Here is a 21,809-nt window from a genome sequence, read left to right as displayed (position 1 = left end):
CTGATTTCTCAGTTCTTCCCTGAGAAGCACCTCTGTCCTTCCCTTATTAACCTCCACATTGCCTGCAGTCCTGCCCTCTCTTGCACCAGAGCTCAGGGCCTTTCCTGGAATATGCTTTTATCTCTTCCCTTTGTCCCTCAAGCCCCACATGCTTTTTTACTGTGATCCTCAGTTGATGTTATCCCTCTCAGGAAACTTCTTATATTTTCACAGGTGTTGTCTGGAAACAGTGCCCAAAATGTCAGTGATGGGGATTTGAGGATTTGAGGGTCCTATGGCCAGCCAGTGGACAAACTGGCCCTTTGACATCCCTCAAACCATGGCATTCATTTGTTCACTCATTCTTTGATTCTGTTTGATGGAATTTATTCTTTCAGCCAACCAGCTTTACTGACGTTTACTGGGTACTAGGCTCTCTCCTAAGTCCAGGGAGGGGGACTTGGAAAAAAGTGTTAAACACTTACCTTCTAGGAGTTTTCAGTCTAAATGAAGTGAAAAATGGTACCCGAATACTAAAAATAATTACAACAGAAGGCACCATAAGAAAAATACTTAGGAATGACATAGACTTGGCTATCGTGCATTATAATCCCCCAAGGAGCTTTTTAAAAATAGGAATTCATGGGCCCCATCTTCTGAGAGAGAGAAAAATATGGCTAAGTAGAAGAGGGCGTTTTTGTTTTGTTTTGTTTTTTGTTTTTTTATTTTTTTATTTTTTTTAATTTTATTATGTTATGTTAGTCACCATAAAATATATCATTAGTTTTTGCTGTGGTGATCCATGATCCATTGTTTTCATATAACACCCAGTGCTCCATGCAGTACGTGCCCTCCTTAATACCCATCACCGGACTAACCAATCCCCCCTCCCCCCTCCCCTCTAAAACCCTGTTTGTTTCTCAGAGTCCATAGTCTGTCATGGTTCATCTCTCCCTCCAATTCCCCCCCCCTCATTTTTCCCTTCCTTCTCCTAGTGTCCTCCATGCTATTCCTTATGTTCCACAAATAAGTGAAACCATATGATAATTGACTTTCTCTGCTTGACTTATTTCACTTAGCATAATCTCCTCCAGTCCCATCCATGTTGATGTAAAAGTTGGGTATTCATCCTGTCTGATGGCTGAGTAATATTCCATTGTATATATGGACCACGTCTTCTTTATCCATTCATCTGTTGAAGGGCATCTCGGCTCTTTCCACAGTTTGGCTATTGCGGACATTGCTGCTATGAACATTGGGGTGCATATGGCCCTTCTTTTCACTACATCTGTGTCTTTGGGGTAAATACCCAGTAGTGCAATTGCTGGGTCATAGGGTAGCTCTATTTTTAATGTCTTGAGGAACCTCCACACTGTTTTCCAAAGTGGCTGTACCAACTTGCATTCCCACCAACAGTGTAAGAGGGTTCCCCTTTCTCCACAACCTCTCCAACATTTGTTGTTTCTTTCCCTGTCCATTTTTGCCATTGTAACTGGTGTAAGGTGGTATCTCAGTGTGGTTTTGATTTGAATTTCCCTGATGGCTAATGATGATGAACATTTTTTCATGTGTCTGTTAGCCATTTGTATGTCTTCTTCAGAGAAGTGTCTGTTCATCTCTTCTGCCCACTTTTTGACTTGATTATTTGTTTTTTGGGTGTTGAGTTTGAGAAGTTCTTTATAGATCTTGGATACCAGCCCTTTATCTGTAGTGTCATTTGCAAATATCTTCTTCCATTCTGTGGGTTGCCTCTTTGTTTTGTTGACTGTTTCCTTTGCTGTGCAGAAGCTTTTTATCTTGATGAAGTCCCAAAAGTTCATTTTTGCTTTTGTTTCACTAGCTTTTGGAGATGTATCTTGAAAGAAGTTGCTGTGGCCAATGTCAAAGAGGTTACTGCCTATGTTCTCCTCTAGGATTTTGATGGATTCCTGTCTCACATTGAGGTCTTTCATCCACTTTATCTTTGTGAATGGTGTTAGAGAATGGTCAAGTTTCATTCTTCTGCATGTGGCTGTCCAATTTTCTCAGCACCATTTATTGAAGAGACTGTCTTTTTTCCATTGCATGTTTTTCCCTGCTTTTTCAAAGATTATTTGACCTTAGAGTTGAGGGTCCATATCTGGATTCTCTATTCTGTTCCATTGGTCTGTATGTCTGTTTTTGTGCCAGTACCATGCTGTCTTGGTGATCACAGCTTTGTAATATAGCTTGAAATCGGGCAACGTGATGCCCCCAGCTTTGTTTTTCTTTTTCAACATTTCCTTGGCGATTCGGGGTCTTTTCTGATTCCATACAAATTTTAGGATTGTTTGTTCCAGCACTTTGAAAAATGTCATTGGAATTTTGATCAGGATGGCATTGAAGGTATAGATTGCTCTGGGTAGCATAGACATTTTAACAATGTTTATTCTTCCGATCCATGAGCATGGAATATTTTTCCATCTTTTTGTGTCTTCTTCAATTTCTTTCGTGAGTGTTCTGTAGTTCCTAGAGTATAGATCCTTTACCTCTTTGGTTAGGTTTATTCCGAGGTATCTTATGGTTTTTGGTGCTATTGTAAATGGAATCGTTTCTCTAATTTCTCTTTCTACAGTTGCGTTGTTAGTGTATAAGAAAGCAACTGATTTCTGTGCATTGATTTTGTATCCTGCCACATTAATGAATTGCTGTATGAGTTCTAGTAATTTGGGGGTGCAGTCTTTTGGGTTTTCCACATAAAGTATCATGTCGTCTGCGAAAAGAGAGAGTTTGACTTCTTCTTTGCCAATTTGAATACCTTTTATTTCTTTTTGTTGTCTGACTGCTGTTGCTAGGACTTCTAGTACTATGTTGAACCATAGTGGTGAGAGTGGGCATCCTTGACGTGTTCCTGATCTTAAGGGAAAGGCTCTCAGCTTTTCCCCATTGAGGATGATATTCGCTGTGGGTTTTTCATAGATGGATTTTATGAACTTGAGGAATGTTCGCTCTATCCCTATACTCTGGAGAGTTTTAATCAGGAAAGGATGTTGTATTTTGTCAAATGCTTTTTCTGCATCAATTGAGAGGACCATATGGTTCTTCTCCCTCCTCTTACTAATGTGTTCTATCACATTGATTGATTTGTGAATGTTGAACCACCCTTGCATCCCAGGGATAAATCCCACTTGGTTGTGGTGGATGATCCTTTTAATGTATTGTTGGATCCTATGAGCTAGGATTTTGTTGAGGATTTTGGAATCCATATTCATCAGGGATATCGGTCTGAAATTCTCCTTTTTGATGGGGTCTTGGCCTGGTTTGGGGATTAAGGTAATGCTGGCCTCATAGAATGAGTTTGGAAGTTTTCCTTCTGTTTCTACTTTTTGAAACAACTTCAGTAGAATAGGTATTATTTCTTCTTTGAATGTTTGGTAGAATTCCCCAGGGAATCCATCAGGCCCTGGACTCTTGTTTTTTGGGAGGTTTTTGATCACTGCTTCAATCTCGTTACTGGTTATTGGCCTATTCAGGTTGTCAGTTTCTTCCTGTTTCAGTCTTGGCAGCTTATAGGTTTCCAGGGAGGCCTCCATTTCATCCAGATTGCTCAGTTTATTGGCATATAGTTATTGATAATTTCTAATAATTGTTTCTATTTCCTTGGTGTTAGTTGTGATCTCTCCCCTTTCATTCATAATTTTATTAATTTGGGTCCTTTCTCTTTTTTTTGGATAAGTCTGGCCAGTGGTTTATCGATCTTATTCTTTCAAAGAACCAACTTCTAGTTTCATTGATCTGATCTACTGTGTTTCTGGCTTCTAATTCATTGATCTCTGCTTTAATTTTAATTATTTCTCTTCTAATGCGTGGCTTAGGCATCGTTTGTTGCTTTTTCTCTAGTTCTTTAAGGTGTAGAGTTAGTTGGTGAATTTGGGATTTTTCTATTTTTTTGAGTGAGGCTTGGATGGCTATGTATTTCCCCCTTAGGACCGCCTTTGCAGTATCCCATAGGATTTTGGACCGATGCGTTTTCATTCTCATTGATTTCCATGAATTGTTTAAGTTCTTCTTTGATTTCCTGGTTGACCCAAACATTCTTGAGCAGAGTGGTCTTTAGCTTCCAAGTGTTTGAATTTCTGCCAAATTTTTTCTTGTGATTGAGTTCCAGTTTTAAAGCATTGTGGTCTGAGAATATGCAGGGAATAATCTCAATCTTTTGGTATCAGTTGACACCTGATTTGTGACCCAGTATGTGGTCTATTCTGGAGAAAGTTCCATGTGCGCTCGAGAAGAATGAGTATTCTGTTGTTTTAGGGTGGAATGTTCTGTAAATATCTATGAGGTCCAGCTGGTCCAATGTATCATTCAAAGCTCTTGTTTCCTTGTTGATTTTCTGCTTAGATGATCTGTCCATTGCTGAGAGTGGAGTATTGAGGTCTCCTACAATTAACATATTGTTATCAATATGACTCTTTATTTTGGTTAACAGTTGGCTTATGTAGATGGCTGCCCCCATGTTGTGGGCATAGATATTTACAATTGTTAGATCTTCTTGTTGGATAGACCCTTTAAGAATGATACAGTGTCCTTCTGTGTCTCTAATTACAGACTTTAGTTTAAAATCTAATTTGTCTGATATAAGAATTGCGACCCCAGCTTTCTTTTGAGGTCCACTGGCATGGAAGATGGATCTCCATCCCTTCACTTTCAGTCTGGATGTATCTTTAGGTTCAAAATGAGTCTCTTGTAGGCAGCGTATGGATGGGTCCTGTCTTTTTATCCAATCTGTAACCCTGTGCCGTTTTATGGGAGCATTTAGGCCATTCACGTTGAGAGTGATTATTGGAAGATATGAATTAATTGTCATCATGTTGCCTGTGAAGACATTGTTTTTATAGATTGTCCCTATAAATTTCTGTTGTATATCACTCTTGGGGTCTTTCTCCTTTTATAGACCCCCCCCCCTTAATATTTCTTGGAGGGCCAGCTTAGTGGTCACATATTCTTTCAGTTTCTGCCAGTCGTGGAAGCTCTGCATCTCTCCATCCATTCTAAATGAAAGCCTTGCCAGATAAAGTATTCTTGGCTGCATGTTCTTCTCATTTAGTACCCTGAATATGTCTTGCCAGGCCTTTCTGGCTTGCCAGGTCTCTGTGGACAGGTCTGACATTATTCTGATGTTCCTCCCTCTGTACATAAGGAATCGCTTCCCCCTAACTGCCCTTAAGATGGTTTCCTTGGTTCTAAGATTTGCAAGTTTTACTATTACATGCGGGGGTGTTGGCCTGTTTTCCTTGATCTTGGGAGGGGTCCTCTCTGCCTCTAGGATGCGAATGTTTATTTCATTCCCCAGATTAGGGAAATTCTCAGCTACGATTTGCTCAAATACATCTTCTAGTCCTCTCTCTCTCTCCACTCCCTCCAGGATTCCAATTATTCTGACATTGGAACGCTTCATGGTGTCACTTATTTCTGTGATTCTATTTTCATGGATTCTGAGTTGTTTTTCCCTGGCCTCCTCTTTTCCCTTTTTATCTATTATATTGTCTTCCAGGTCGCTTATTCTCTCTTCTGCCTCAGTTACCCTAGCTGTTAGATTATCTAGATTGGATTGGATCTCACTGATAGCATTTTTAAGTTCTGCCAATTCACCTTTTATTTCTACCCTTAGAGACTCTATGTTGCCATTAATTGACTTCTCCATTCTAGCCATTGTCTTCACAATTGCTAGCCTGAATTCCATCTCCGACATCTTGGTTATATCTGCATCCATTTGTAAATCTGCAGCATAAGTCATAATCTCTGAGTCTTTTCTATTTTGGGGGCTCCTCCTCCTAGTCATTCTGTTGATGAGTGTTTGAGGGAATGTATAGAGTCCAAATTATTGACCAGGACCCAAGCAAGATGGACCTGTTTTCTTGGGACCTTAGGGTTGCTGTCCTCTTGTTTTCCCAGCCTGTCTTCTGGGGGACGGGCCTGCCGCACTGTTACTCAGGCAACCCTCTTTGGGCGGAGTTGCCCTGCGCCCCTCTGGCGGGGGATGGGCTCAGTGGGAATCAGTTTTGGGGGCTTTTGTTCTCTGGCGGCTTTCCCTGGTGGCTTTCCGCGTCTCTTCCGCGAGTCAGAGCAGAAGAGACCGTTTCCAACCCTCTGCCTCAGAGCAGAGAGACTGCAGTCTGTTCTTCAGTGAGCCCTCCAGGCCACACTGTCTCCGTTTCTGTCCGTGCTGCCATAAACTGCAGCGTCCTGGGTTGTGCGCCCCTCCGCAGCGCTCCCAGTCCTGCCTCCAGGTCGGGGCACGTCTCTGCCCTTTGTGCTTCTAAAACCGCCAGCCGCCCCCAGTTCGCACGCGCGACCCCGCCGCTCCGGGGTTCTGCCCCGGCGGCTGCCCTAAAGTCCTTTCCCCACCGCTACCGGTCTGCGAGTCTGTGCCCGTCCCCAGCACGCGAGGCTGTCGCTCACCGGCGGTGTAGGATCTCCACGGCCAGCTCCCTCCCGCTGCCGTTTATTCTCCGATATCTGCCCGCGGGATCACCGCTCCCCGCTTCCTACCTCAAACCAACCGCTTGCAATATTCTGTTTGTAGAGATCCAGATCTTGTTACATCTCAGGCTGGTTTCGTGGGTGCTCAGAGTGGTCTGATAGATATCCAGCTCAATTCCGGGGACCAGTTGAAATAGGGTCCCCTACTCCTCCGCCATATTTCCTCCTATCCTAAGAGGGAGTTTTTTAATTTGGGGGAAAAACTGGTAAACCAGCACATAGGCAGCTTGTGGGAGAGCAGGCTGGGGTGAGCCCACATGCTAGCCTAGAGGTGGGGAAGCTGAATTGAAAATAGACTGTCAGGTATCCCCATATCCCCACTCCTCGTTTTAGCATTGTTTTGGGCAATCACTTATGGAGTGGAGCCCCTCTGTGAATCATGTTCGGTGCCCTTCCCTCCATGCTCACCTGGGTATCCAGGCGAGACGCTAGAAACTGCATGGCATCCGAAGCTGGTAAAGCTCCTCATAGGTCTGTCAGACAGGCAGGGGGCCCACACTTGCACTGCCTGGCTCGCTTTAAAACTCTTTCAGACAGAATCGTTGTTAGCTTCCACTCTTTCCCTGGGGGCTGCCTGGTGCATTATTGAATGCATTAGCTTATCCATCCCTGTTCCTATTCATCCCAAATGCAGCTGTCCACCCTGCTACTGTTTTCGCGTTCTGCAGCAGATTTCAGCACTCAGTCAAATCACGAGTGTGTGGGTTATTTATTTATCATTTCTCGTTTCCTTTTAAAAACTTCAAGACACTTTTTAGATATCTGGTGGTCTTGTCCTAAGATAGTGTTATCTTCCATGATAATTTGTTCTATATATTCAGGGGTGTGTGTGTGGGTGTGTGTCTGTGTGTTTTAAATTAGATCTTTAAAAAAAAAAAATCCTGTAGGACAGGCAATGTAGGTTTCGTTTTTTGTTTTTTAGGGTGATACCATTTTTAGGAGGAAACTGAGGCTTAGAAACTTCCAGGTGCTTATCTAGTGTCCCCTGTCTAGTTAGTATTCTTCTGACTTACGGGTTCTAGAACATGCACTGATCACTAAGCATCATTTGAGGTGTTCATTCTAAACAGCACAGTTCATATTTCAATTTCTATTTAAACCTTTATATTTTATATTCTTACGTGTGAGTTAGTAGAAAATACATATTGGTCTCTGCCCCTGGTTTCTGGAACAGAGCTCCTAAAACCCTTATAATTTCCTAAATGATAAGAGTACTAGGAACATCTCTTGTTCTAATATCTTTGACCTCTGCTCCTGACACAGAACTCCTGAAACCCTTGTAATTTCCTAAGTGATAGGAGTGTCTTTTGTTCTAATGAGATAGCTCTGGGTTGGCTCCTGGATGGCTCTTGGATGAGGGTTGGTCACCAGAAAGACCAAGCCATGATCAGAAACTTGGAATTTTTGGCCTTGCCCCCCATTCTCTTGAAAAAGGAAAAAGGCTGAAATGGAGTTAACATCAGTCATAGCTACGTGATGAAGCCTCCATAAAATCCCAAAAGTACAGGGTTCAAGGAACTTCCAGGCAGGTGAACACATCCACATTGACACCCCAAGTACATGGGGACAGAAGCTCTTGTGCTCAGGATCCTCCCATACCTCACTTTATGCACAAGGGGCAAGCTGAGCTGGCAAGTAGGAGAAATTCGAATCCCTGGCCTCCTCTGCACTGTGTCTGTGGCAGGCCCCCGAAAGGCGGAGCTCCTGAGCCACTCTTCAGGGGGGGAGGCGATCGGATTAGCCTAGGGAGTTGCCTCAGGGTGAATTCATGGAATATGTTACCTGGTCAAGGATTATTTATATTTAGAAAGAACAACAGAGCGAGGCTACCCAAGGAGTATTGCCGTAGTGGTGGACCGTGAGGAGAACAGGGGTGTATCCGCCAGGCCAGTGGCCCTCCTCAAGATCTCTTTGGATTCCTCTGGGGTGCGCTCCGGTGGGTGGGGAAAGCTTAGGGTCTTCTCAGGTCTTTTCTGAACATGTGTCCTGTCCCGGGCAAGCAGGTTACTTTCTAAATCTTTCATTGCCATGGGGTTTGTTATATCTCCTCTTTCATTTCTGGTTTTGCTGGAGCCCTCCTTCTCTCTCCTTTTTGAGGAGTCTGCCTAAAGCTTTATCAATTTTGTTGATCTTTTCACTGATATGTTCTTTTTTTGGTTTTGTTTTGTTTCTATTTGGTTTATTTCTGCTCTAATATTATCTCCTTCCTTCTGCTGGTTTTGGGGTTCTTTCTTTTTCTCCTTTAGGTATAAGGTTAGGTTGTTGGAGATTTTTCTTGCTTCTTGAAGTAGGCCTGTATTGCTATAAACTTCCCTCTTTTTTTAAAGTTTTTATTTAAGGGGCGCCTGGGTGGCTCAGTCGTTAAGCGGCTGCTTTCGGCTCAGGTCATGATCCCAGGGTCCTGGGATCGAGCCCCGCATTGGGCTCCCTGCTCCACAGGAGGCCTGCTTCTCCCTCTCCCACTCCCCCTGCTTGTGTTCCCTCTCTCGCTGCGTCTCTCTCTGTCAAATAAGTAAATAAAATCTTAAAAAAATAATAAAGTTTTTATTTAAATTCTAGTTAACATGCAGTGTAATATTAGTTTGAGGTGAACAATATAGTAACTCAATACTTCCTTACAACACAAAGTGCTTATCACAACAGGTGCACTCCTTAATCCCAATTACCTATTTAAGCCATCCCCCCACCAACCTCCCTTCTGGTAACCATCAGTAAACTAGCAAAGGGGGAAAAAAGAGAGAGAGGGAAAGGATTTTCATCTGTATCCTTCATCATGTTCTTTAATAAACAGGTAAACATAAATGTTTCCCTGAGTTCTGTAAGCTACTGTAGCAAATTATCAAACCCAAGGACGGGGTGGTTGGAACCTCTGATCTATAGCCAATTGATCAGAAGCACAGGTGATAGATAACCTGGGTTTGTGACTGGCATCTGAAGCTGGGGAGTGGGGGGAGGGGGGAGAGTCTTAAGGGACTGAGCCCTTAACCTGTGGGATCTGACACTGTCTTTGGGGTAGATAGTATCAGAACTGAGTTGAATTCTTGGATACCATGCTGCATGTCCGAGTTAGTTGCTTGTTGGTGTGGGGAAGAACCTTCAACACATTTGGTGACCGTAGTGCCAGAAGTGAGGTGTTCTCTGAAAGGGTAAAGGAGACACACAGGAGACAAAGACAGTGGGGAAGAACCAGGTTTTTCCCTGCAGAGGAAGGAAAATGAAGTTTTTCCATTATATTTGGTCTTTAGGGACAGCCTTTCTGTGCATGCAGTTACGTAACTGTGATGATCAATTTATATACTCTTGCTAGAAATTCCCAGATTTCAGCTTGGAAGCATCTTGGGACAGGGTGTTTTCCATAAGGGAACTCTGTCCTTCATTGTATGATTATCTGGGAACTGTGTCTGAAACCATTCTTTTGGTTAGCATACCTAAGTATTGTATCAGATTGAGGTTTTAAGAAGTTTGAGTGATTTTTCTTTCAGAAATATTTATGTTTTTAGTGTCATCTTTTAAAAAGTATGGAAACTAGCTTATTTGGAATATTATCACTCTGCCGAAGTGAACTGTAGAGGAACAGGAGTAAAACCAGCCTGTGTCTGGATCCCTAGCTTCTGCATTTCAGCTCTTCCCTCTCAACGCACAAATGTGGATATCTCCAATACATTGTGAAATCCCCTACATAACCACTATAGAGTGGGCTCTAGGTACTATGGTCAACATGCAACTTTTACCCGTTTTTTTACTGTTTAGTCTTTTTGTTATAGTTGCAGAAATATTTTTCTCTTTGCCTTTTTATAGCGTCCAAATAATCTCTTCCGTGACAGTCGAAACCCTAGTGCTGCTTTTGGCTGTTTATGCTCTAAAAACATGAAATTAACACATCAGATAAATTTCACACTCCCCCTTCCTGAGCAGATTGATGTAAATTGAATTTCACATTAATCAGACAGAGCAGTATACATCTTCTGTCCAGTGGGAATTTATGATTTTCACTTACTTAAGAAAAGTGCTGTATGCTTTTTATTTGTTTCACTATTTAAACATTGATATTTTTGGAGCTTTTTTCTTACCTGCGTTGCTACCTGGTTTGTTATCCTTCTCTCCTCTAAAGTTTGTGTTTTGAGGTTATTCAGTCCCATATTAGATAATTTATTTCCATCAAATTAAATTCCATGTATAAATATTTATATTACCACTTATATTGTACTTTTATTACAAAAACTTCAGTTAATCAAGTATTAATTATCATTAATACAGTAGAGGGAAGCAATTAAATACAATGAAATACACTGTTGGCAGAGTTGTTGTTAGTGTTTGTCCTGAATTTCACTATTTCAGTTGACTCTACTCCCACTAATTGGTTGTTTCATCCAACTCCTCTGACATAGGTTAAATTCTGTGACTTTAGAGTAGTCTTTTTCAAACTAAGGGTTTTAACCCATTAATGGGTCCTGAAATCAGGCTCCAGATGAGCTGTATTTTTCAAAGAAATGGAATGGAACAGAAAATCCAGAATGCACCTCTGGTAGTAAGGATAGATATTGTTTGGTGAAACTTATGTTCCAATTATATGTACTTTTGTTTCATACACATTTTCACACTTAAACTTGCATATTGTGTCACAGTGTAACATTTTTCTTACTGTAGGTGCCAGTCAAAAAAGATTTAAGTCACTTAAGCATTTAAGAACTCTAGAAATGTTCTCCTGATGCATTGACTTAAGAATTTTATGATTTTTTTTTTATATATAACCCCAAAGAGTCCATAAGGAGAGTTAAGCATTAAGGGATGTTTAACAGAAATGAGTATACAAATAGTATTATAGAGAACTTATTTGAGTCACCTTTACAAAATAAAATCAAATAGATGTCTATACAATAGATTTTAAACCTCAAAACTGACCCCTGATGCAATATAATAAGTTCCAAACTCTACACCTTACTTCTTCAGAGACAGTAATCATCCACTTATAGATAGAATTCAGAGACCTCCACAAAAATGTCTCCTAATGGTGATCCCCTTTGGGAAGGGAATGAAGCAGGCGGTTCCCAGCTCCACTCGGTGATGTCGCCTAACATCATGAAGTTTCCAGGAATCAAAAGGAGCTCTTCCTTACGAAGAGAATGAACCAGACCCTCTACTGGACTGTGAGGGTGTGAATGAGTTCCATGAGAGCAAGTGCCTTGTCTTTGACACGTCTTTCATATGTTTCCAGTGTTCAGCAAGTCTCCTCACAAAGCAGTGCTTCATTCATTCAGTTTAAGGGTTTGATAAATGAATCCTTCTCTTTAGAGATCCTGTCCTTGATCAAGTCCTTCTTTCATAAGATCCACCCTCATGGTTTCATATTGACTTTTTATAAGTCTTATACTTAAGTCGTTACTGACAGTTCACTTGTTATATCTTGTTCCATTCCCTTTCTCCCAAACCTCTGTCTTCCTTAGATTTGCAAGCATGGCTGAAATCTCCCTCACGCATTCATCCTTTTAAAAGTAGCTATTTATATGCCTATTTCTTTTGCTCCTTCCCCTCCAAAAACTCTCAGAAACTATTTTGTGGTAATTTAAAAAATGTAATATGCCTCTGTGACATGATAGAACTCTTTCTTCTGAGGTAATCTCTTAAGGTGCCAACGGCCTCTACAAGCAGACCTTTTGCACCCGGGAATTTGATAAAGCGATTCCATTTAGCTTAAATAGAAGGATATGCTGGATCGAAGATGGAACATTTCTGGGACTCCTTTAGACTGTGTTTCATTTATATTATCAACAAACGAGCTGTAAATGGCTTCTTCTTTTTAACGGGAAATACTTTGTTGCTTAGAAAACAACACCTGGCCACTGAGTATAACCGGAAACAAGTCCTCCGACACCGCTTTACAGAATGGCAGCGTTGGCACCGTGCGGAGATCGTGAAGAGGGAGCTGGCTCTAACAAAGGAGGAAACTAGGAAGAAAATGAATGAGCTGCTGGAGGCGGCATCGCTAGGGAAACTCAGCACAAACGGGTCATCAGGCATCAGTCTACTTGAGGAGGCAGCAGCTATGGTGGATCCGCCTATAAGAAATGGAGAGGTACACTGTTTTTCCTTTGCTCGGGCTTCTGCTTATTAAGCAGTGGCGTTTGAGCTCCACACGTGGGTACAGCTTGGGTTATATTAGCCACTGTCCAGATTACCTTGCCTGGACTATCTAGAGGATGAGAGCTGTGTACAGTGCACAAAGGTTACCTTTCAGTCAGTGTTTATTTTCTTGAATCAAATCTGCATTTTATATATCACATATAAACTTCAGTATACTTGAGACTTGGTAGGGACATAATATAGAGATGGGAATTTAAAACAACTAAGTGAAAGACTCCTTCAGGAACAGTTATATAAAGCATTATTTATAACTCTTGAACTCCTCTTACTTGATCATCAGACATTTCCTATCTAAATGAGCTTCATATATATATACATATATATCAATCACACATACATATAGATATACATTCATACACACATACATACATACATATGTGTGGGAAATTTTTAAGTTTTTATTTTTCTAATAAGAAAAATCATGTGTGTTAATTATGGTAATTTGATAGGAGAAAATGACAGAGGAAAAAGCAAAGTAGCCTCTAATTCCGTCATCTGGAGATAACCACAAGTAACATGTTGAATAGCCATATAGTCTTTTCTCTATTCAGGCATATGCAAATTTTTCTCTGTAATATTTTATTTAGCTTTTAAATTTTCTTCAGTCAAGTTATTGAGGATATCTACTTTTTCATAATACATAATACAGAGAAAGTAAGGCCATTTTTTTTCTTAATAATATAACTGTTCTGTCTTTCTAAAAAAAATTTGCAATTTCACAATATAACATGAGAATATTCTGTGTTACTAAATCTGCTGCAACATTAGTGCCCAACTGACAGTAAACCACAGATCAGACCTGCAGAATCAGCATTTCTGGTTGTGGGGCACCTGTATTATTTTTTTTTAAGTTTCACAGGTGAACCTGATGAATACCCTGTGATTAAGGACTGCTGTTCTGTGCCATCATTCTGTAATGGCTCTCAGATATTCAATCATGAACCCTAAGCTAGAATCTGTTTACATTTTTCTGTATTGCTGGACATTTAAGTTGTTTCCAGTTTGTCACTATTGCAAACAATGCTTCAGTAATCATCCTTGTAACAAAATCTTTGCACACATACACTTTTACTTAAATGCTTTACTTAGAATAAATACCTAAAAATAGAATGCAAATTGCCTTTCTGGAAAGGTTGTGCCAAAGAGATGCCTGTTCTCCTGCCTGGTTAACACATTTTTCATTGTTGCTAAGTTGATAGGAAAATATTTTCATCTTATTATTGCTTCAGCATTTGCATTTTTTTGGTGAGGTTAAACATTTTTTATAATGGCCATTTACATATATATGTATGTGAAAATGGATATAGATGGATATTTAGTGACTTGTCTATTCCTGCCCTTATACATTTTTCTACTTGATTATATATCTTTTTCTTATTTATAGAAGCTCTTTATATTTTTAAAACTATTGGTGTTTTTATTACTATATATTTTGCAAATTTTTTTTCATTTTTTCATTTGTCTTTTTGGGTAATTTTTGGTGTTTTGGTACTATACAGAGTTAAGTTTTTATAAAGTGAATCCTATCAGTTTTTGCTTTCATAATTGCACTTGTCATATTTGAAAAGTCCTTTGGAGAAGATCCTCTACCCCCTCACCTTCATCCTAGACCCCTCCACATATGCTATTAGGTACTTAACTCAGACATGTAAAATTAAATTGGGCACCAGAGGGGCCCCAGTCTTGCTTTTTACCCTGATTACTGCCAGCAAGTAGACTGGTTTTAATTTAAGCCTAGCCTCTCAGCAAAGGGGTATCATGAAGATCCTTAGGGGGACTGATGTCCTCTAGGCAATTTATCTGCCTTTATGTCAGTTAGGTAGTTTTGTTTCCATTAAGACAGCAGAGTATTCTGTCTTAAGAAATAGCTGTCTGAACCTTTTACTTTACAAAGTTACACTGTTATTATCTGTAAATTTTTAAAAAGTCAACAAAGTATTTTTTACTTGCATAAAACAGAAAAATTACTATGTGTATATAGTGTGTATATGTACACACACAATGTATATATATGTGTGTGTATATATATATGACTCAAGAAATAAAAACCTTTAAATCTCTGAAGTTAACTCTGAAGAGAATTTTATAAAGAAAGGATGTTATAAAAAATAGAGCAAGTGAAAATAAAAGGATGTAATGGACTCTCTAGGTTATTAGATAAATCCTAATTTTTTCCAGAGTGTAGAGTATAACATGAACAAATAAAATATGATATCTTTAGTTAGATGCCCACTAATTATACAATCATGGGGACTCAAGTACCACAAATGCATATTATACCTTGAAAATTTTCAAAACTATCAGATAGCTAATAGATGACTTTTCGCTAATTATGCCAGACTGTTCAGTCCTGTTCTAGTAAGTACAATCTGCACCATTAAGCTTTGTTTCATTCTCTTATTTTCACCTTGAAAAGTTACCATGATCCAAAAGAAATCTTTTTGCTATACTCAAGGCTTTTACAGTCTTGCTGGGTTAATAATGTACCATTATCACAAAATTTAAAAGGGCCTAAAACATATACCCTGCTTGATGCTAAATTACTTAAGCAGGTGTTCTCGTGAATAAATGTCCATTGACATTTCTGAAATAGAAGGTTATTTTTTAGTCTTTAGCATGTCATATATCACATTTTTTACTTCAGCTGAATCTATAGGAAATATTTCCATCATCATGAAAAATATTTTTGAGTACCTTAGAGTGAGAAGCTTCTAAGATACAAATACTTCATAGTATTTTTCTTCTTGTACCACTGCAGATGGCAGAATCAAAAGCTGGTTAGACCTTAGGCCATAGAATCAAACCATTCTAAAAGAGACATTTTAACTATGCATTATTTTGGCCAGGAAAAGTTTTTCCGATTAAGAATTCTGTTTCCTCCCCCTCTATATAGAACTTAAAATTGAGTATGATACCTCAGTCTGTTAAATGAGATCCATTACATGATAAAGCTTTGAAAACTATTAAGCCATATGCTAAAATATAATATTATTGGTAATATTCTTATGTAATGCAGTTATTTGCCCAGTAATCCTGGGCTTACAGATATTTCCCACAGATAGTCTGGCAATAGTCTGGAGACTGTAAGCTTTAATCCAGGCTTTGATCCTGAGAATGAATGAATGAATGAATTAAAGAGTGAATACATAATTACATACATACATACCTTGTGATTAATTTATTAGTGGCAAGAAAGGCATTGAGAGAACAGAGCTGTTATTGATTTGTAAAGGTATTTGTTAGTTTCGAACATTCTTGAGGGAGAATATATTCTTCACTACAAAATTCAGAGTTAATTCATGCAGATTAAAATTCCTGTAGTATGTACCTGGAGTAATCCGGCCTCATTCACAAACCAACTATCCAAATCAGACATTTCTAAGAGCACGGTTTTCTTATTGCACAGTCCTTTAAACAGCTGAGCTGTAACATGCTCCTTCTCTCTCAGGTGACTGCCGGGCCGCCTCTGCGGGAAAAGTCTCCCTCAGGGAGCCATGATTGCATGCCCAGCCTCCACCTAGGAAGACCAACAAAGAGCGACTTGCAGGTTCCCCTCCAGCATGTTCCTCTGAACACATCCGACAATAAGCAGCACACGACCAGGGATGTCGAGCCCTCCCAACAGCCTAGAAGCAGCAAGAAGCTCAGAACCACCAGCCAGAAAACAGAATCCATTTGCATGGGTCATTTCCACAACCGCCATGTCTTCCAGCAACAGTTGATTGAAAAGCAAAAGAAGAAACTTCAGGAACAGCAGAAAACAATTCTGGAGCTGAAGCAAAGCCAGCGGCTGGCAGAGGCTCGGTGGGCCGCAGAGCGGGCTGCAGCAGTCACAGATGCCCAGAGCTGCCTGCTATCAAATCCCAGAGGAAAAGAACCCAAGAGAACGTGCCACGTGCTTCCAAAGTATGTCCATTATATCAGAACATGCTTTGGACTCATGATTTGGGTTTTTTCACCTTGTGGTAGAGAGGCCCCTGAACCTCTTTTGCCCAGCTTCCAGACTCCATGATCTCTCCCTTTCTTTTATTGTATACTTTCAAAACAAAGAAGCCCCCCTACATTGTGATTGGTCCGTGACAGGTACTAACAGTATTTGAGGCAACCAGTTACCTGTGAATTATACAGTTAGCATTTGTGTTGTGCTGCCTTTGTCTGAGGAGCTCTGTTACTATCCCAGTAAAAGAGAACAATGCTTACATGCTCTACCTCAATTTCTGGGTTTCTGATTATGTGTAGTTCTGAGAAGCCGGGTTGTACAATGTCAGGTACAAATGGAGCAGCCTCTGGGCTGGCTAATTACCTAGCTTAAATCTGTAGTTGTTTTGGATAAAAGTAAACATTTTTGAGGCTAGAATAAGAGTCCAAATTTCTCAGAAGCCACTTACGATGCTTTCAGATGTGTTTGAGACATACTCAATACATGTGATAAGGATAAGAAGTGGGTGATAGATACGCATTGATCTGAAGCACTGGTATGGGAGTCAGAGCACCTGACTCATTGCAGACTCCGGCCAGTCACTCAGCCTTTCTATGCCTCATTACACCAGTATATCGAGTGGGTTTAATATATAGTTATCTTAGAGAGTAAAGATTAATTAAAATGTGTGAAATGCTTTGAGTTTCTCAGGTTCAAGAGCTTTGAACAGAGCTGGTTGTTGGTCTGAATTCTTTTCCTTTTTTTTTTTTTTTTAACCCCCAGTTCACCTGTTGCTTCCCCTGAGACTGATGGTAGAGGAAGTGCCTCCCCAAATTCTCTCTCTGGACCCAGAAGGAACCCAAGGCAGCTGATGGCATCCCACCCCATACTTAAAGGCAGGGAGGTCTTGGTGGTGGTCTGGTGGTGGTTATCTTCCTTTCTGAAATAGAATATGCCAGGACTGAATCCAGGAAACTCAGGTTTTGAGACTTGGCAGAACCTGGTCAAAGATGGCTGGACATGTGAGGAGTGCAATGCACCAGAGAGTTCCATGCATTTTTTCCTGCTCCTTCTGCCAAACTTTTTGGCCTTCCCAAAGAATACCAAAAAAAAAAAAAAAAAATGGCTGAAAGGTATATCATTTTGGATTGGTTTGGATTATGAAAAAAAATGGGACAGTTACACAAATGAGAAAACTCTTGAGTAGCTGCTAAGGACAAACATTGATAAAGATCACCTATCATTATACTTTGTTAACCTTAAATTATTGATCCATTTATAGCAATCCACATCATTTTATGAGTTGTACCTTGATGATAGGCTTTTAGTAATGAAATCTACAAACCAGACATTTTAATTTAATAACATTTTTGATGCATGTAGAAATCATTATTTAGGGGCACCTGGGTGACTCAGTCATTAAGCGTCTGCCTTCGGCTCAGGTCATGATCCCAGGGTCCTGGGATCGAGCCCTGAATCGGGCTCCCTGCTTGGCGGGAAGCCTGCTTCTCCCCCTCCCACTCCCCTGCTGTGTTCCCTCTCTGTCTGTCTCTCTGTCTGTCAAATAAATAAATAAAATCTTCAAGAAAAAAAAAATCACTATTTAAACCAAACAATACTATGAGAAGAAAAGCATTCGCCACCTAGTGAATCTACTAATTGTTTTTACTGTATACGTAGTCATGCACTGTGCATATATTTGTGTATGGAGGTAGGCACGTTGGCAATTATATTGTGGTTATAAGTCTGATTTTTCACCTTTGGCAAAATTGCTGCCCTTAGAAGAAGTGATGTCATCTGAAGCACGTTATGCCCAAAGTCGATTCCTAATGAAGAAATTAGCAGTCTTTGCGTCGACTCTCTGCCAGGACAGCAGTTTATGCCATCTTTGCCTACCACTGAGGATGATCAGGAAATGCCCAGTTCAGTGTGGTTATTTTTTTTTAATTATTGTTTGATCAAGGAGTTACCATATTTTAGAACTCCAGGCTACTTTTCAAGTGGTCTTTAACGATTAACTCTAGAAAAGATGGGAAACGCGCTTATTACTGCAGACTCTGCCTCTCAGGGCTCTCACTTTATTTATTTTTTTGAAAGATTTTATTTATTTATTTGACAGAGAGAGACACAGCGAGAGAGGGAACACAAGCAGGGGGAGTGGGAGAGGGAGAAGCAGGCCTCCCGCAGAGCGGGGAGTCTGATGCGGGGCTCGATCCCAGCACCCTGGGATCATGACCTGAGCCGAAGCAGACGCTTAACGACTGAGCCAGGGCTCTCACTTTAATCCTTTAGTCTATTTCTGCCTCTTCCAGGACAGCTCACTGCCGCCATCTGTGGCACCCCCTCTCTTCTTTTTTCAGCAACGCAAACACTTAATATCTGTAAGAAATAGCCTGGTGAGTTTTTTGTTTATTAGTTCTTGAAACTTGGACTTAAATTTTCTTCTCTATAACATGGCACAAGGAAGCAAAAGTAATTATTGGCTGACTTAGGTGAGCAGAACTTGATACTCCTCCCACCCATTCCCCTCTTCCTGTAAAAGCCCCGAATGATGACAGAGTCGTATTTTCAGACCATCTTGCACATTTGCTTCTTTTGGATCGATATTTAATAGACTGTCAAGAACAGGAGTCTGACACTTGAATTCATTCAGATGCCAGTTCTCCAAATGCCTAGTACAATTCCATTTCCTGCCCATCTGGATATCTATCCAGGCCTTAAAACTAGATTTTAATGTATTCATCGTGACCCTAAACTTTAGTTTGTTGTTGTTGTTACATACACAGACATATGTATAATGACTTAGGAAAAACAGACTCAATGGGATTTGAAGACTGACTGTATTGTCAAAGTATTTGTTAGATGTAATGAAAGTTTCCTCCATTCATTAAAGAATTATCAAATTAAAATTCTGGTTTCTGGGTTTCAGTAACAAAAGTATCATCGAGGCACATTATCTTATTTAAACCAGTAAACAGTTATTCTAATAGAAAAGTAAAAACAATTTGCCAATTGTTTATCATTGCTGAGGATAGGATTGTAGGTCTTTAACCTGTAGGGGGTATATAAATAACATATATATACTTATATATTTATAAATACAACTACAACTTATATTTTTAAAATATAAATTTTATATTTATGTATTTATAAACAAACATTTCTGAAATTGTAAACACTCAACTTGCAAGAAAACCCTAACAATAACACAAAATTTTGCTATAAAATGTGGAGACATTTCTCTTGCTGTGTTCCTTATATTTTTTATATTGGAACTCTGTTACTATTTTCTAGCCATGGAAGAGAGAGCAGTTCAGCGAGCTGAACGTAGGCGGATCTTGGCAGAGAGGAAGAAGAAACAAGAAGAGGAGAAATTGGTAAATCAAGAATGAAATCTGAGGCAAGAAAAAGGATTTATATAGGTCTTTATTAAAAGAAATGAAGCCTAGGGGTTCATGGGTGGTTCAGTTGGTTAAGCATCCAACTCTTGATTTTGGCTCAGGTCATGATCTCAGGGTCATGAGATCGCGAGCCCCGCATCAGGCTCCATGCTGGGCATGGAGCCTGCTTAAGATTTTCTCTCTCTCTCTCTCTCTCTCCCCCCCCCCCCCCCCCCCCACCCCCCGTCCCCCCCCCCCCCTCTAAAAAAAAAAAGAAGTCTAGCTTAAGTGTCTTGAGACAATCGAGCTAGATCAACTTCAGAAATAGCTTTTTATCCACTGGCCTGAACTCTGTGGAAATTTTAGGAAAAGAAAGGGAGAAAACAGTAACACCATTAGTATAGCAAGACGGAAATGTTAAAAAGTTGATGGGAGCCAGCAATGAGGAAGATTTACACATTTAGATTTAGATGTCCAGCCTGGTAAGTTGCAAAGGTGAGTAGTTCTTGCACAGTTTTGACCTAGACTGTCAAAAACAAATTTTATATCTACTAAGAAAAAATAAACAGTTCCAACAGTTTGGGGGTTTTTTGTGTGTGAAACGAAAGAAAAAATTTTTCCTACGCTATGTGGAGTTTGGACTTAGTATTTCACAGGTAAAAATAACTAAAAAGGAATCATTATTTGATGAAAAATTAATGTTCCTTTCTTGCTCAGTATCACCTTCCCAAGTAGAAGAGGATTCTTTCGGAGAAACTTAAGTTACACAACTGACCACCTGTTGGTTCGATTTTCTACTTTTATCAGGAAGTATGGGCTTCTTTCAGAGACAGGACAGGCACTCTTGATAGATACTTGACTTTCCTCAACATAAAAAATCTTACTTCCATACAAACATAGTGTTCTTATTTTTTACTGACTTTCATCTTGACCAGGCCCAGTTAAAGGCCCAAGAGGAGGAGCGTCAGAAGAGGGAAGCAGAAGAAAAGGAGGCTCAGCTTAAGAAAAAACGAGAAGAGAAGAGACTGCAGAAAATGGTTCGTAGAGTCTGTTTGGTCGGTCACCTACTTAAAGCCTATTGTGTGCAGTACCGTGGCCCTGTGCACCTTCTCCATTCCCGAACTTCCCTCCAGAGCACTCTTCTCGCACCTCCACCCTTTCACCCACCTTAGTGAAAACCTGCGCATTCTTCAGATCGTAGCTCAAACCCAGATGACCCTTTCTTGCCTTGTACACTCTCTTCTTCACCCAAGGTTAGGTTATGTTCCCCTTTGTGGATTCTGAAATATATTTCCTTCAAAGCATTACCAGGGCTTATAATTATGCATATGTTTTGTGGTTGTCTTATTGATTTCCGCATCTCCCAACTAAACTGGAATCTCCTTGAGAATAAAGGGAGCAGTCTGGTGTTGCTCACTGTTGTATTGGTGAGCAGTGTCCCTGACATATAATAGAAACTCAGCAAGCGTGTTGAATGAGTGAGTAAGTGAATGAACAAATAAAGTAACAAATGGAAGAAAAGAACACCCAAGAGATAAGAGAGAAAACTCTTACTTTCAAGATTATTACATTCTAGTTAGAAAGATAAGGCCTAAATATGCACACCTGTCAGACAATATAGTACAATATATGTTGTCTTGTGCCCCAAAGAACGAAGAAGGGGCGCCTGGGTGGTTCAGTCAGTTAAGCGTCCAGTTCTTGATCTCAGCTCAGGTCTTGATCTCAGGTCATGAGTTCAAACCCAGCTCCATGCTGGGCTCGGAGCCTACTTAAAAAAAAAAAAAAAAAAAGACCAAAGGAGATCAAGAGAGCCATGGAAGGCAAGACCTATAAAGATGGAGGGGATAGTAGAGACATTTTCATAGAAAAGAGATTTGAATTGGAAATTG

The 21,809-nt window shown here is 40.1% G+C and overlaps 1 protein-coding gene across 3 annotated transcripts in view; it reads left to right on the top strand.

Moving 5' to 3' along the window:
• Nucleotides 1–21,809, top strand: part of CCDC191 (coiled-coil domain containing 191) — a 96,645-nt gene that overhangs the window by 37,902 nt on the left and 36,934 nt on the right. For all 3 annotated transcript variants that reach the window (XR_004299791.1, XM_032406561.1, XM_032406562.1), the window contains 5 exons: nt 12,304–12,553; nt 16,070–16,527; nt 17,324–17,436; nt 19,835–19,917; nt 20,856–20,957. Coding sequence is in view for 2 of the 3 variants with exons in the window: in XM_032406561.1 (XP_032262452.1) it covers nt 12,304–12,553; nt 16,070–16,527; nt 17,324–17,436; nt 19,835–19,917; nt 20,856–20,957 (1,006 nt within the window). In the remaining variant the exon portion in view is untranslated. The remainder of the gene's footprint in view (nt 1–12,303; nt 12,554–16,069; nt 16,528–17,323; nt 17,437–19,834; nt 19,918–20,855; nt 20,958–21,809) is intronic.

The sequence above is a fragment of the Phoca vitulina genome, unplaced genomic scaffold (genome assembly GCF_004348235.1).
Source record: "Phoca vitulina isolate PV1807 unplaced genomic scaffold, GSC_HSeal_1.0 scaffold8, whole genome shotgun sequence".
Taxonomy (NCBI): Eukaryota; Metazoa; Chordata; class Mammalia; order Carnivora; family Phocidae; genus Phoca; species Phoca vitulina.
This window is presented reverse-complemented; position numbering and strand designations above follow the sequence as displayed.